This window comes from Salmo trutta, chromosome 4 (assembly GCF_901001165.1).
Source record: "Salmo trutta chromosome 4, fSalTru1.1, whole genome shotgun sequence".
NCBI lineage: Eukaryota > Metazoa > Chordata > Actinopteri > Salmoniformes > Salmonidae > Salmo > Salmo trutta.
In genome coordinates, this window is record NC_042960.1 from 22994587 (window position 1) to 23012230 (window position 17644).

General features: G+C 39.0%; 1 protein-coding gene across 1 annotated transcript in view; it reads right to left on the reverse strand.

The window, feature by feature from the left end:
• Positions 1–1072: 1072 nt before the first annotated feature.
• Positions 1073–17644, reverse strand: part of LOC115192081 (alkaline ceramidase 2-like) — a 33932-nt gene continuing 17360 nt past the window's right edge. The window contains exons 4-6 of the mRNA XM_029750200.1: positions 15785–15922; positions 6513–6650; positions 1073–5646 (exon numbers count right to left, since the gene is read on the reverse strand). Of these exons, the coding sequence (XP_029606060.1) occupies positions 5457–5646; positions 6513–6650; positions 15785–15922 (466 nt within the window). The 3' untranslated portion in view covers positions 1073–5456. The remainder of the gene's footprint in view (positions 5647–6512; positions 6651–15784; positions 15923–17644) is intronic.

The following is a 17644-nucleotide window of genomic DNA, read 5'->3' on the forward strand; positions in this document are numbered from 1 at the left end:
TATAAATAGTAAAGTACTGGTACTCCCAAAAATGACTTTAGTACTTTCAGGTATTTTTACACCACTTGTTACATTTAGTCTATGGATCCAGGCTGGGATGTGAGGAGTCTGACACTGAAGTGTAGCCTACCAACTCTATTCTGTACCAATTACGGCAGTGAAATGTTGCATGTACTGTACATAAACTACAAACAATGATCAGAAAATAATTTAACTATTATACAGTGGAGGAGGAATAACTTGAGAAACATGCCCGATAGGAGTACAAATTTGGCACTGTATCTCTGATCTACAATCAAGATGGTGGGCATGGACAGTCCGCCCTAATTTCTAACACATGGACATTATGAATTCTATTAAATGTTATTCTTTAGTGGTTATTGTTTGTGTTGAAGTTGCCAAAAATTCCAAAAAACAGCACTGCTCATCTGTCATTGTTTAAATAGTCCGTCAAAGTTCAGCATTCTAATCTGGTAAATGTTTGCAAATCAATCTCACATATATTTTGGAATGTAGCTACATGTAAAAATAAAACATTTAAAAATAAATAATAACTGCACAAATTGATCCCATACAGACAGCTTTCAGACAAATTCACAATCCACTGTGTATGAAGGTTTTCCAATGACATGGAGGTGACAGTGTTGTGGTTGTCACTTCAGTCAAAGCTACAGGTAATGAACCTTCCTTATGTTTCGATGGTCGGTAAGTTTTTGTTTTAACACACTGTCCCCTGGTGGCATAAACTCTGATCAACAGGTAGTTTTAGTTGATAGGACTACAGATGACAAGACTACGGCAGACAGCACATTGGCCTTGGCCTAATATACGGCCGCTTAACGCTTTAACATATCAACTTCACTGTACAATGACAATAGGCTTCAATTCTAGCCAACATGTTTTAAAGCAAGCCATAGTTGTAAGTTGGTGATCAAAGAAACTCATATTTTGGCAGGATTGTGACAGACTCGCTATAATGTTCCAATATGTGTTCGATGTTATAATATGTGTTTGATGCCCAGTCTAACCAACTGAATCAATTCCTCAAAATGAATAATGCAAAGACAGTGCATTTTTTGTAGTAATTTATATTTTGTTGCATAAAATAAAAATAATGATATAAAATACTTCAAATCACATTCAAAATATTTGTCTACAAAACAGGATAAATTCTGAAAATAAATATTACTGTGCAACTTGAATGTATTGTCATTGCAGGTAGAGAGATGGATCAAGAACACTCTTTTTATAGATTAAACTTCACTTGAACTAAGTTACAATTATGTAGGCTTTAGGTTGGCTAGCTCAAGGCCGTTTCAATAGAAAATGCATAATTCTTTCCGCCCTAACCTTGAGGCCATCACTGACATGCGATTGGATAAGTAAAAGTAAAGATTAAACCCCACTGCTTTTACCAATTCAAACCTCTCACATCTGTGATTACTTTGAGGAAGGGAGAGAAATAAAATTGAATTGTTTAAGTGAAAGCATTCAAACAGGTCCTACATTTGTTTTTTCTCACACTACTGAGCCAAGCCAAACTCACTTGGCCCAGTTACACATCCACTAGTTGCTGGAACCTTGCTGAAAAGGACAATGTGAAGCCAGCACAAATTGCTTTGGAAGTGCACAATAGTGTGAAAGGGGTATTATTTAGCCTACTACACAGGCTGTCATAGGATTCAAAACACATATTTTGACAAGTAAAAAAGCTTTGGACTTTGTCAAATCACTCATACTTGGAAAGCAACAGAATGGTGATTCTTGATCATATTCTAAAAACAGTTACCATCCTGCATGTCTGCAGGTTTTTAAATAAAATCCAAGTAGAAGGTATCTAGGTTTGTAGACACTAGCACTGCTCTTTTTGCCTTTGTTCAAAACAGTGCACTGCATGTTACGGTATTCCTGTCCCATACAATACATCTACTCACTACAATGGTTGACAATACAAAATAATAATACTTCAGTTTTTTTTGTCATGCATCCTTTTAAACGGCTGTGCTCTACATTTAGGAAAATATAAATATACTTTTTGGCTAAACAAAATACTTCAGATACTGTAGTTAAAAATTATACCACTTTGTGGACTCTGGATAGAGTTGTTTCCTGCACTTGTTTGCCCCTATACTTTGACACCACACAACCCAACAAATTGTATACAAAACAAATTGTATCAGACTGTGTAAAGAAATACCAGTATAGCTTAGTTTAAAACAGAACAGTTCTAAATGGAGTCCACAAAAAGGTAATTGACTTGAGATTAAATTACTTGTGGTAAAACTATTATTGGAGTCAAGTGTTTGCTATGCCTCCTCCAACCAACAACCTTCCCTTCCAAATGGTAGTGTACAAAAGTTGAGCAGTTCTATTCAATTACTCAATTTTAATTCACTTACATGGATTCAACTGATAGGCCAGATCATGGCATATTGAAAAAGCCAACCAGGTTCACGCAAGGCTTGTCACTACACACAGTGCCTCTTATTTGGATATGCATTGCATGCCTTATATTTTTCTCTAAGGGCTAAAAGTAATGTAAAAAAAAAAAAAACACTTTAATGTTGGCACAAAAATGACAATTAAGAAAGCAACTTAAATTCATAACATAATTATTAATGAATTGCTCCACTTGTTAAATAGACCTACTTCATTGGCCATCCAGAGTTGTTTACTAAGCACTTGCACCAGTGACATTTTGCACCACTTATTTTCCAGGAGGAAATATAAAAATAATAAGGGCCAGTTTCCCAGACACAGAGAAAATCTACTCCTGGACTAAAAACTAATGTTCAATGGCACATGAATCTCCTATAATAAAAGTGTATTTTAGTCCTAAAGGTAGAATAAATATTAAGATAGTTGTGTTTTTTTTCTTGTTGCTTTTATCTTATTCCCTTCTGAAAATAACAGGTGCAAACACTCCCTTGTTGTCTAGTTTAGACTTTCTTAGTTCTCTTCATGTGGGTAACTATTCAGTAGGGTTGGCCACGTAACAACCAGCATAATATTGTCGTCAAGGCGTCATGAAGACATCAACAGCAAACAATTACTATGGTAACTGACCTATCCCTTTTATGCCTATGTGAGTATTTATATGGTTGCAATTCACTATCATCAACAGTTGAGACAGCGTTTTACATTTCAGTTCTGTTACTCTCATTTTCATGACAACTGACAATCTGAGACTTGACTTACATTTCTCTTCTAATACTCCGCATTCAGTAAAGACTAGGGTTGAGGGGGTTGAGTGTTTAAAAAAAGAATCAGCTAAACACCTCTTACTTCAAAAAGGTATCCGTGTGTTCCAGAGCCTTCAACAGGGAGAAAAAATTGTTTGCTTTTGCCTTACATTTTAAAATATATAATACAAATGCTCTTAAATATAGTTGTAGATAATGCAATAACTGAGATAATACTGTATACAGAAAGTCTGTTAACGCTTCACATTCGTACCCATATACGCGTGGAAAAAGATTGACACTGCTAAGAGCCTAAATTCGAACACAGTGGCTGTACAGTAACATGCTATACATGAGTCAGAGCTCAGGATTTCCGCTTCACAGCTCTGTATGGGTTTTGACTGACAGTTGTTCTGAACTTGAGCACCACAAGAAGTTGCCTTCATCCCTCCCGCTAATTGGGCAACTTTAGCAAATGTTTTGTTGTCTGAGTGAGGGAAAGGCTGTAAATTATGAGGATTCAATGTATTTTCAAAGATGAGACATTGAGGATGATAATACCACACTGATGTCATACAACCAAGCCAAACACCTGAGTCCACTTCACATTACCATATCAACTCATGTAATATAGTGTCAACATGTATATTACATGTTTGATGTACAGATAACATGGCATTATACCCTGGGCTTTCCTGAACAGAATGAGCCCGTTTGTGGTATCGTGATGAAAATCTGCAGCGAACCATGCATCTGAATGCACGCATGACTCCATTCTATGCGCACCAAAATTATTATCTGCTTCTCTGAATTGCCTTGTGAAGGCCTAACACTGTAAGATCATATTTTATAAATTTAGCTAGTCATGTTGGCAATAGAACAATCTTTCAAGTTATGCCCACCTGACCCAGATTGCGATTTATAATGGACCGTTTTTGGATTGCGTAATCAATAGTAATTGTGTAAAGATGGGGATGCAGGGCTGTGTTCCAAACAAAAAAACTACATGTCTGCGTGCTCTAGTTCCTCAACGGCACAGCTAGGACAGAAGGAAAAAAAAAGCTCCTTATAGTTGAAGAATCTTCTTTGAGTCATAAAAAGTGCATTGAAATTACTTCGGAACTGTGCACACTTTGGAGAAGTCACTTTGGGAACACCAATTAGATCTCTCACTTGTCATTTTTTTGTCATATGTTGTACCTAACCCACATTTTCCAATAATATTTTTTATCGTGCAACTGAATGTATCCAGAGTATTTTTAGATTTCGTTATCAACAAATGCGGCAAAAAGTACATTGAAAGTAAAATGCACAAAAAATTTCATGTTTGGATTCAGTCTTGTGTCAGAACTGTTGTGTCCTCAGCTTTAGTCTGATAATTTTCCAATAACTAACCAAACTGTTCCCTTTTAATTGCTACCATGGTTATGCATTCCATATTTCTTCTGTAAGAAACATATCAATTTCTCCCTATAGGTCAATTCCCATGAGTCTAAGGGGTTAATTAATACACGTCAATAACAGTCCCGTGGTCCCGTGTGGCTCAGTTGGTAGAGCATGGTGTTTGCAACGCCAGGGTTGTGGGTTCGATTCCCACGGGGGACCAGTACGGGGGGGAAAAAAAATGTATGCATTCACATTCGCTCTGGATAAGAGCGTCTGCTAAATGACTAAAATGTAAATGTAATTAACAATCAGTCAGCCACGCTGTAAATGTAAATACTGCACAACATATACCAATGGCAAGGTCCTCACCATTTGTGCTCAATTGCCTGAAAATGCAAGGGCAGTGAGTATTTTGAATAGTAGATCCAGAGCTGAAAAATGTAACATTTCTGTGAGAAACACTGCAATACACCTATATACATTACTGCTTTACTCTAAATTGAATTATTCACGATCACCTCAACAAAGCCTGAGAATTACATTCGGAGTTGATTAATGAACACAACTTGGTAAGTTTCTTAGCATTGATGTTACCTCACTTATGTCACTTTAATAGACGACTGCGGGACACATTTGTGCTTTGACACTAAGTTGCATAAACATTATTGCATATGCAACAAGGGAGTGAGGGGATTTCATTTTGAGGCGATAACGGACAAGTTATGTCGACTTTGTCACCCATGTCAGAGAAGTACTTTAGAGGTACTTCATTTTAAAGCATACTACATGCATTGTTCCGATTATCTGACATTAGGGCATATTTTGTGGGCATGTTTGGGGAACACCTCATAGTGAGGAATTTTCCAAGCACAGTGGGCCCTGAGGAGGTTATGTCACCTTGACAGAGTCAGATTTCTTGGTTTCACAGAGTAGAGTGACATAGGGCACTCCGATGAAGGCCCATTTCTCGTTGGGCCAGAACATGATGACCGGGCCTCGTTCGGGGGCCTCTGTGGCGACGTCGAAGTAGGCGAAGCACACACAGCCCAGGTAGGAGGCTAGGCAGATAAGAATGTGCCTGTGGGAACAAGAGTCATGGGGTCAGGACCAAAAACATTTAGGGCCAGTTTCTCAGAAAACTAGCTGAGAAACTGGCCCTAATGGTGTATCTCAACAAACTTGAGTGGCTTCCTTTCCTCATCTCCTTTCTTCCATCTGCACTGATGTGAAAGAACTTGCCCAGTGGGCAAAAATGATTGTAAGGATGTTCATAATGACAATTTCAACCAGCTTCTGGTTATAACAACATAATGTCAACTAGTTTAGCCTGCTGGGTGTCAGGAAAAAGGACATTTTTTAATACAGAAAGTGTGAAGACAATTTCATGTTTTTAATCTTCATGTATTTATTCCTTCTTAAAAACAGCAGGTGCAATTTCCAACCATTGTGTCCTCTGGTGACCCAGATCAGTACCTGATTTGGACTTTGAAAACAAAGGTGTTGCAGGTTTCATACCCCACCCTTAGAATTGAATAGCCCTACATTAGAGTGGTTAATAAAATACTTCAAGAAAGGGAAAATAATTCTGAAAGCCATTGTCATAAGAATATTTGTCATCATCATGCGTGCACCATGTGTGATGGAACATCAAGGTGACCCCATTTAAAAGGATTACATTAAAATGGTAGCTACCCATCTTTCCCACTCATTTGAGATTGAGGCATATACAGTAGCTGGAACTACATATCAGACAGCATGGCACATCGACTCATCTCACCATTAGACCACTTTTGAGGTCTGAAAACATTGTCACTTATGATTCATTTATTTTATTTATCTTAGTTGAAGTCACTGACTAAGTCACTCTGGATAACAGTGTCTGCTAAATGACCAAAATGTAAATGAAAACTTTCTCAATTACTTTTCATGCAGTTTCAAGCTCACCAAGCACAGTGTAGGTAGGGGAAGTTGACAGAGGACCACATCTCACAGAAGATCTTGTCGCTGATCCAGCAGAGGAGAGCCAGAGCCCACCAAAACCCCGAGATCAGCCCCAGCTTGAATACACGTGGGTTCTCACACCTGCAAACACCACACAATAACACATTGACAATGCATAAGTCCCCACAAAGACATATACGTGACACACACTATTCAAATGTTAGCAAGAAAACACACACACTTCATGGCTTGCTGTTAATGTAAATTCTATATTGACAAGAACTACAGCCATCATGAAACCAAATGCCAGTACAACTTCCAGTAAATGTTCATACAATGCCCATACATATGACTTTTGATTGCATTTCAAATAAAAGAGCTTCAAACAATAGGAAGCCATGCATGTAAAAAGCAATGGGAAATGAAATATCACATTTTCGTCATTTAGCATATGCTCTTATCCAGAGCGACTTACAAGAGCAATTAGGGTTAAGTGCCTTGCTCAAGGGATTTTTCACCTAGTCTGTTGGGGGATTCAAACCAGCAACTTTTCAGTTACTGGCCTGTTGCTCTTAACCACTAGGCTACCTGCCGCCATAATCAACTACAATCCCTATACAGATTTTGAATCTGGTGTAAAAATAATAATAAGCAGGTAGACTCCAGAGGTCGACCGATTAATCGGAATGGCCGATTAATTAGGTCCGATTTAAAGTTTTCATAACAAATCGGAAATCGGTATTTTTGGACGCCGATTTGGCCGTTTTTTTTTGTTTTGTTTTAGCCCTTTATTTAACTAGGCAAGTCAGTTAAGAACACATTCTTATTTTCAATGACGGCCTAGGTAGGTAGGTTAACTAGGTGGGTTAACTGCCTTGTTCAGGGGCAGAACGAAAGATTTTTACCTTGTCAGCTCAGGGATTCAATCTTGCAACCTTACGGTTAACTAGTCCAACGCTCTAACCACCTGCTTTAAATTGCTCTCCACGAGGAGCCTGCCTGTTACGCGAATGCAGTAAGAAGCCAAGGTAAGTTGCTAGCTAGCATTAAACTTATCTTATAAAAAACAATCAATCAATCATAATCACTAGTTAACTACACATGGTTGATGATATTACTAGTTTATCTAGCCTGTCCTGCGTTGCATTTAATCGCTTAGAAACACGTTGCTCCAACCATAAACATCAATGCCTTTCTTAAAATCAATACACAAGTATATTTTTAAACCTGCATATTTAGTTAATATTGCCTGCTAACATGAATTTCTTTTAACTAGGGAAAATGTGTCACTTCTCTTGCAACAGAGTCAGGGTATATGCAGCAGTTTGGGCCGCCTGGCTCGTTGCGAACTGTGAAGACTATTTCTTCCTAACAAAGACAGCCGACTTCGCCAAACGGGGGATGATTTAAGAAAAGCGCATTTGCGAAAAAAGCACAATCGTTGCACGACTGTACCTAACCATAAACATCAATGCCTTTCTTAAAATCAATACACAGAAGTATATATTTTTAAACCTGCATATTTAGCTAAAAGAAATCCAGGTTAGCAGGCAATATTAACCAGGTGAAATTGTGTCATTTTGCGTTCATTGCACGCAGTCAGGGTATATGCAACAGTTTGGGCCGCCTGGCTCGTTGCGAACTAATTTGCCAGAATTTTACGTAATTATGACATAACATTGAAGGTTGTGCAATGTAACAGGAATAACGTTTTGTTTTCGAGATGATAGTTTCCGGATTCGACCATATTAATGACCTAAGGCTCGTATTTCTGTGTGTTATTATGTTATAATTAAGTCTATGATTTGATAGAGCAGTCTGACTGAGCGGTGGTAGGCAGCAGCAGGCTCGTAAGCATTCATTCAAACAGCCCTTCGCAATGCATTGCGCTGTTTATGACTTCAAGCCTGTCAACTCCCAAGATTAGGCTGGTGTAACCGATGTGAAATGGCTAGCTAGTTAGCGGGTGCGCGCTAATAGCGTTTCAAACGTCACTCGCTCTGAGACTTGGAGTAGTTGTTCCCCTTCCTCTACATGGGTAACGCTGCTTCGAGGGGTAACGCTGCTTCGAGGGTGGCTGTTGTCGATGTGTTCCTGGTTCGAGCCCAGGTAGGAGCGAGGAGAGGGACGGAAGCTATACTGTTACACTGGCAATACTAAAGTGCCTAAGAACATCCAATAGTCAAAGGTATATGAAATACAAATCGTATAGAGAGAAATAGTCCTATAATTCCTATAATAACTACAACCTAAAACATCTTACCTGGGAATATTGAAGACTCATGTTAAAAGGAACCACCAGTTTTCATATGTTGTCATGTTCTGAGCAAGGAACTTAAACGTTAGCTTTTTTTACATGGCACATATTGCACTTTTACTTTCTTCTCCAACACTTTGTTTTTGCATTATTTAAACCAAATTGAACATGTTTCATTATTTATGAGGCTAAATTGATTATATTGATGTATTATATTAAGTTAAAATAAGTGTTCATTCAGTATTGTTGTAATTGTCATTACTACAAATAAATAAATAAATAGGCCGGTTAATCGGTATCAGCTTTTTTTGGCCCTCCAATAATCGGTAGCGGCGTTGAAAAATCATAATCGGTCGACCTCTAGTAGACTCCCCCCAATTCAGTCAGTCAGACACATGTGTGCACTGGCAGTAGTTGTGTATTGCTATTTACAAATACACACACTGCATGAGCAGTATTTAACTGAGCCTCAGTCCCATGTCACATTGACGGGCGACTCGGCCTGACAGGAAATTTAGTGCGGCGATGGGCCGTGTCGTGACATGTGGTCTGTACTGGGACGATAAACCATTAAATCATCAACACCGACCACTTATCGCAGGCATTTTGCTGATATCGATCATTACAATAAGTAGCCTGTACTAGAGAAATGTGAAGTTTGCTAATATGGGTGACTGTTAATGGGACAATTGATGGCTACAACCATAAAACTTGTAGTAGTAGTTTAAAAGGTAATACATTTTTTTTTAAACTGTGGTGCATATTAATGCTATAAAATTGTTCTATTTAATTGCATCAATTCAGGCAATTTATCGCGATATGGATTTTTGTTCATATCGCCCAGCTCTAGTCTGTACATCTGGCTAATTAAGCACAGAGAGGGAGAAACACATGCACGAGAGAACGAGCAGTAAAGAGGAAGTGCAAAAATAAAGAGACGGGGGACAAAGACAGTGTCAGGAAATAGAATGTTAGAAGAACTATTAACTCATATTAGCACATTTCGATGCAACTTTGAGCTTGAAGGAGACACACGCATGTTAAAAAACCACGGACTATCGGTAGTGAAATGACAACGGGGTCGTTCCACAAAATGAGAGTAACTTGTTGAAAAAAATGTTTAAAATTGTTTTCCCGTCTCAAGAAGTTAAAATAGGCCTATAGTAAGTGAGTATTAAGTGCCAAATAAAGTAACAGGGTGGAGCGTAACAGGCCATAAATCAGCCATAAATCCCTTTGTGACAGGGGGAATGGAAGCTGGTTGTGTGCAACAGTGAGGGGCAATTGAATGCAAGTTTGTTTAAGATGTATTTATTTTTGTAATAGTAACACCATATTGGGCTCCTGAGTGGCGCAGCGGCCTAAGGCACTGCATCTCAGTGCTAGAGGGCTCACTACAGACCCTGGTTCGATCACTGGCTGCCGTGATTGGGAGTCCCATAGGGCGGTGCACAATATGCCCAGTGTCATCCAGGTTAGGGCTTGGCCAGGGTAGGCCATCATTGTAAAATAAGAATTTGTTCTTAACCGACTTGCCTAGTTAAATAAAAAGGTTCAAATAAAAAATGTATTCAAATGAGAGTTCAGTTCATAGTAGAGGGTTGATCTTAAAATGAGGGACAGGTTTTTTTAACATAAGAATTAGTCCCTAAATCACATTAAATAAAATTATAAATCTTCATACAACAAAATAACTAGGGATTTCAAATGATGATGAAAACCGAGAAATTTGGGGAGTAAGTGAGTTAAAATCTTCCTAGAAGTCACAGAGTCAGCTATACAACTGAATACCTTCAACTGAAATGTGTCTTCCGCATTTAACCCAACCCCTCTGAATCAGAGATGTGCTGTGGCCTGCCTTAAATCGACATCCAAGTCTTCGGCGTCCAGGGAACAGTGAGTTAACTGCCTTGCTCTGGGGCAGAATGACAGATTTTTACCTTGTCGGCTCGAGGATTCGATCCAGCAACCTTTCAGTTACTGGCCCGGTTACTGGCCCCCTCTAATAGCTGAAGAGACTGGTACCCAGGCTAACTGTCTTCCATTTTTTAAGAAATGTATTTTCATTGTTAGAGCGACTTGAGCATCTGGTCAATATAATGGATAATCATGGGGGACGACATGTTTACTGTTGCCTTGTTCATATAAAAAATTTGATTTATTGAATTTTAAAAAGGGCACTTCATTTAATTTAACAGGCTTTTAAAATGCAATATTGGTGCACAATCTCTACTTAAAATATCAAAACGGTTTCACGACCGTCATATGAATAATTGGACCAAGGCGCAGCGTGAGTAGAGTTTCACATTTTAATGATAGTGAAACTTCCAAAACAACAAAGATATAACGATCGTGAAATACGTAGCGCACATAGGCACTCATACAAAACAATATCCCAATTAGAGGTAACGATTATCAGCTGCCTCTAATTGGGAACCATACACACACACACCAACATAGAAATATAATACCCCCTAGTCACGGACCTAAAACACCATAGAGAAGCCCGAGGGCTCTCTATGGTCAGGGCGTGACAAACGGACTCATTTCGTGGATGACCCACCTGCTAGCGACACAGGTACCAATCAATTAATACAGACAAAAGACTAATCTCCAATGGAATAGATTCTACAAGTCTCTGGAACTCTATTGGAGGGATGCAACACCATCCTTCCACGAGAAATTCCATTATTTGGTGCTTTGTTGATGGTGGTGAAAAATGCTGGTCTTATGGGACATTCTGGAGCGGCACCTAAGTGTCCAATTTGGTTGAGATCTGGTGATATAGTGAAACATCAGCAAGTTGAGCAGTCTTTGTCACTGAAGCTCTTGCCAAACGTGCCCCAACAATCAACCCTCTTTTAAAGTCACTGAGATCTCTTCTAGCCATGGTAGCCAAAATAAAATGGGCAACTGGGTCTGCCCAGCATTTCTATACACTAAGCATAAGGAGATGATAATTCCACACCTGTGTTCAAGCACCTGCTTTCAATATACTTTGTATCCCTTATTTAGTCTGTCTGTCTGATTAAGCTACTCTCAACCCAAGGTATAATAAGGAAGACAAAGACAATAGAAGCAAAGCAAGATGCAGCACATATATTAAATGAGAGTTTGAGAGTTTTAGAGTTATAAATGAGAGTTTTAGAGTTATAATTTTCCGAATATAACTCTTCAGATATTTTAATATTACAGTCTTCTATTATTATTATATATTATTGAATTATTACCTCATCAGTTCTCAATACTGAATGTCTCAACCCCTTAGATATCTGCACGAACCCTAGCCTAAATCATGAATCAGCGACATACAAAATTGGCTTCATTATTTATTTACTAACTAACCACACAGAATTACAAACAAAATAACAAACAAACAAACAGTAGATACTTGGGTTACTACATGATACAAAGAAAAAGTCTCTAGCTGACGAAGCCAATATGATGGCTTGGTAGACAAAGGAAAGGGGTGGGGACTGAGAAAGAGCGGCAAAGAAAGACAAAATAGATTCACTACACACAGTTGATAATTATATTCATTGAAATGCTAATCCTTTGCACATGAACGGCCACTCATTCAAGAATATTTGCAATGTATATATTTACGCCCGTATGTCGTTATTGTCTTCTCTATTGGAATCGTGGTCAATTCAGAGTCTCTGGTTAACTTCCCCAGAAGTCACAATGTCCTTCGTGGTTGTAGTTTTCTCCGTGGCTCTGGATAGTGTCTGTTGTAATGGATACGTCAGGCGTAACATGTTCTTAGATTAGATGTTTCGGTGGTTGTGGGTATTCTCGTCCTAGGTTTACGTAATTTCTAGCTACAGACTAGTAATTCTACGTCTAGGATTTGCTCTTATGCTGTTTGATAGTCTCAGAGATTAACCATTTCCAGCCGTGTTGCCAACACTACACGCGGTATGGTCTCCGTGGCCTATAGCATTGTAGCCATTCGAATGTGTGGACTCCATCCCGGCGTTCCCTGACTTAATGTATATTTTGTAGGAAGTGGGTTTTTTACTCTGTAGAAGAAGGGGAGGTTCTATGATGCCTAATGTGATGTCTGGGCACATGGGGGTGTGGCAACCGACTAGTTAATCTTTATATAAAAATCCATACCCTCATTTAGAAGGTTAACATCACATTACATCTTTTCACAAATAGTTTCATGTTTAATCACATACGTTTCACAATATTTAGATGTAAACCTGACAGCTGGGAAATGTACACTTTAAGAGATACAGTTGTGTGTTTCCTGTCCTTCATGAGATCACCAAATGAAAAGCACTCGTCATAACTGTCCCCTAAGTGTCCACGGACCATTCCCACATTCTCAAAAGTAGAAACATTGTTTAATTATTCAAACTTTTGATGTCCAAAGGTCTCTCTGTGTTCCACAGTTTACATTCCAATCTCAAACACTACAGAGCATAGGGGCAGCCCATTTTATGACCGACCATAAAACAGTCGACTTCCCACTCTATGAGAGAGAGCACGCTGTAGAGCGGACCCCCGTAACCTGATCCTTCAGATCGTCACAGGAGAGTTATGACAAGTCCTTCATGCTGAACAATGACTTCAAATTGTTAATAAAAAAAATGCACTTAGCGTTTAACATGAGAGCGCTAACTGTTTTAGTGCAATGAGAGTGGGTAAGATGCTAAGCTATTGGCTCAGTTGATAAACTAGAGGGAAATGTTAACGGAGTTACAAAATCAATTGTGATGTACTAGAAGGCAGCAGGCCATGTTTTAAAGGGTCTCCTGCAGGAACTCTCATCCACTTAGCAGAACTACGAAAACAAAACAACAATATCAATGACTGGCCGTGTGAGGTATGTCAAGAATTAGAAACAAGTAGAACAATGGATGAATCAAGGCTAAATGCTTTAAGTGAGTCAGTCTTGTAGGAAAAGGAAAAAACATCATGCACCCACTTCCACACAGGTGCATATACACAAACCGACACGCGCACACGACAGGAATGGCCCTTTGTGCTGCTATTTGGAAGAATGTTATTTCCTTCAACATTGACAGCAACACACTATTGAAAAGACTCAAAGTAACACAATGCAAAATAGGTGACACATAACCATAGTCAAAAATGTGGACCCTCCAAAATGTGACTAACTTGTTTTCTGTCTAAATGGTTTTCTGTGTGTTAACTGCTACTTACACTCTGACCTTAGAGAAAAAATATTTAGAAATGTACTTTTAACACTGACTGTTTCCCATTACTGGTTGAAAATTACTACACTACAACAAAGTGTTGTCACGATACCAGTATCATGAAACAAGAAGCAGACTGAACTCCATGGTCCTTTAACAACCTGTTTTAGGTCACATATTGTGTGTCTAGTTTAGAAATAAAAACGTGCCTCTGGGTGACAACTCTTTTCCCTGGGAAATTGAGTCCACTTCATGTGTTGCTTACTTGCCATGAAACTTGTGACATCACTATAACATTACACTCGTCACTTTTGTAAAGCACCAGGAATTGTTGATGCTTACACAACACTAAATCATATTAACTGAGATAAGGTTTGGATGTAGAATCAGCAAAGTGAGGCGAATCGCTATTTTCAATGTGAGTGAGAGGAAGACATTATCCCTGAGGCTCAACTTTGCGGCTTTCGCGTGCACACCCACACACGTCCACTATTGCATGTGGACACACACCCAAACACACCTTGTGGCTGCCTCATTAGATACAGCTTTCAAAACATTCAGACGCCTGGAGTTTTATCCATTTCACATTCACTCAGCAACAGGCCACAAAGTCTTTTATAAAAATATAATCCTTACATTGGAGGGTGCATTCTTTCATTCAGATCCATTACATTCCAATTCAGGAGATGAATTGACATTTTTCCAATTAATTAATTACATTTCGATTCTCTTCCTGAAATGGACTTGACCCCAACCCTGGTTTCTACATATACTTTAGGTCTAAGGCCCCTCAGAGAGAACTAATGACTCAATGTCAAATCTGTTATTTAATGGATTCATAAATGATTTAATCTGTGGTGGCTTCTCAAACCTAATTTAGCTAGACAGCAAACTCAACTAGCTGTAGGCCCCATACAATAGGACAGATTTGTGGACTCAAGTCACCTGACTTGGACTAAAGTCACAAATTTGATGACTTGAGACTCGACTTGATATAAAATAAAATAACTGGAGACTTGACTATGACTTGAGACTGATGACTTGAAATTATCTGGCCATGTTTTGTAACGTTTTGTCACTCATTTTGTGGCAGAGTCGCTAGTAAAACGCAAATTATTGTTCCATGTATAAATGCTTAGGAAATAGCAATTCGGTCTCCCAAGGGGAGGCTTTGCAGTCTTGCCCTCTACCGGTGTCCGTTCAGATAGCCTCTGTATCAGGCTTAACCTGTCCTATTTCTTTTAGGCTAATTGCCCGTGTATATTTGGTAAATCTACTTGTATATTTTGTATGATATAGCACTTTCACAACAACCTGTCTTGTCTTCTGCTGATTTCATGCCCTTACAACTGCTACAAGGTCCCCATTTTACAATTACATAATCAAAATGTGTTGTTGACAAAATATTGAAAACGTCTGTCTGGTAGCCTCAATAAATAGAGAAAGATTTGTAGTTGAACAAGTCATCGCATGTATAGATTTTATTTTTACTTGACTTCAGACATGACTTGAAAAAACTTTGCTCGGCTCAAATTGACTTGCTCTTAGAATGCACGACTTGGACATTTATTTATTTAACTAGGCAAGTCAGTTAAGAACAAATTCTTATATACAATGACGGCCTACCAAGAGGCCTCCTGTGGGGACGGGCTGGGAACGGGAAATTGACTCGACCTGTTCTACTTGGGACTCGACGTGAGATGGATCTTGTGACTTAAGTCTTGCTTGTGACTCGAATAATAGCGACTTGGTCCCAGTTCTGCAACAGCATGTACCAGCTAGTCTATTGCATGTGATATTTGTCGGTGTTTGTTCTTAATAACCCACCTGTTGAAGTAAAACATTCTCACCTTTTGAGCTCGGTAATGAGCAGAACGGTGCAGGGGATACCCAGAGTCATCAGAGACACCGAGTTGACGACGGGCTTAACGAAGGCCAAACCAGTGGTGATCCCGGACAAGATGCCGATGACCACTTTGAACCTTGACCTGGAAAGCAAAGATAACTATATGACCACAGAGCAAAACATACTGGCAAAGCTGCATCTGCTTATTTAGAATGTGATGAGCACTGGGAAGAGTGCGACATGGGAGTATAGTGCACAAACAGAAAAACAGTATAAAATAACAAAAACAGCTGTATATTGAGGATTCAAATAGATGCAATTTATCTGAGGATTTGAAAAATCCTTTACTTTGATGTCGGACAATTTAGCCAGGATACCCGTCCAAAACCACCAACACAGGAAACACTTCACATCAATCCAAATGCACTGGATCAAAATGCAGTGTGCAATGGTAGGTAAAACATTTTCAGTAAAGTGCAAGCCCAGGCCAGGCTGGATTTCAGCGACGTGATGGCTTTGGTTACAAAGAAGGACAAACAGTGCCTTCAGAAAGTACTCACACTCCTTGACTTTTTCCACATTTTTGGTTACAGCCTGAATTTAAAATGGATAAAATTCAGATAGTCACTGGCCCACACACACACACACCCCATAATGTCAAAGTGGAATTATGCTATTAGAATTTTTTACCAATTAATTCATACTGAAAAGCTGAAATGTCATTAGAAAAGTATTCAACATCAGTGAATTTCAAAACGCAGATTCAACCAAAGTCCAGAGGTTTTTCAATGCGTCGCAAAGGGCACCTTTTATTTGCATTAATTTAACCCTTATTTTACCAGGTAAGTTGACTGAACACATTCTCATTTATAGCAATGACATGGGGAAAGGTTACAGGGGAGAGGAGGGGGGGATGAATGAGCCAATTGGAAGCTGGGAATGATTTGGTGGCCATGATGGTATTGGGAATTTAGCCAGGCCACCGAGGTTAACACCCCTAAGTGTTTTTTTTTTTTTTTTTAGACCAGAGGAAAGAGTGCCTCCTACTGGCCCTCCAACACCACTTCCAGCAACATCTAGTCTCAAATCCTGAGACAGACCAGGACCAACCCTGCTTAGCTTCAGATAAAAGTGGGATGCAGGGTGGTATGCAGCTGGCACCTATTAGTAGATGGGTAAAAATAATAATTTTTGAATATTGACTATCCCTTTGAGCATGGTGAAGTTACTAATTTCACTTTGGATTGTGTATCAATACACCCAGTCACTACAAAGATACAGGCGTCCTTCCTAACTCAGTTGCCGGAGAGGAAGGAAAGCACTCAGTGATTTCACCATGAGGCCAATGGTGTTGTTAAAACAGTTACAATGTTTAAATGGCTGTGGACTGATCCACAACATTATATAGTTTACATTTTTTATTTATGCAGTACAAGTAAAAAGTTGACACACCTACTGATTTTAGGGTTTTTCTTTATTTTCACTATTTTCTACATCGTAGAATAATAGTGAAGACCTGAAATAACACATATGGAATCATGTAGTAACCAAAAAAAGTGTGTTAAAACAAGTCTAAATACATTTTAGATTCCTTAAAGTAGCCACCATTTATTTGCCTTGATGACAGTTTTGCACTCTTGGCATTCACTAAACCAGCTTCATGAGGAATGCTTTTCCAACAGTCTTGAAGGAGTTCCCACATACGCTGAGCACTTGTTGGCTGCTTTCATTTCACTCTGAGGTCCGACTCATCCCAATTGGGTTGAGGTCGGGTGATTGTGGAGGCCAGGTCATCTGATGCAGCACTCCATCACTCTCCTTCTTGGTCAAATAGCCCTTACACAGTCTGGAGGTGTGTTTTGGG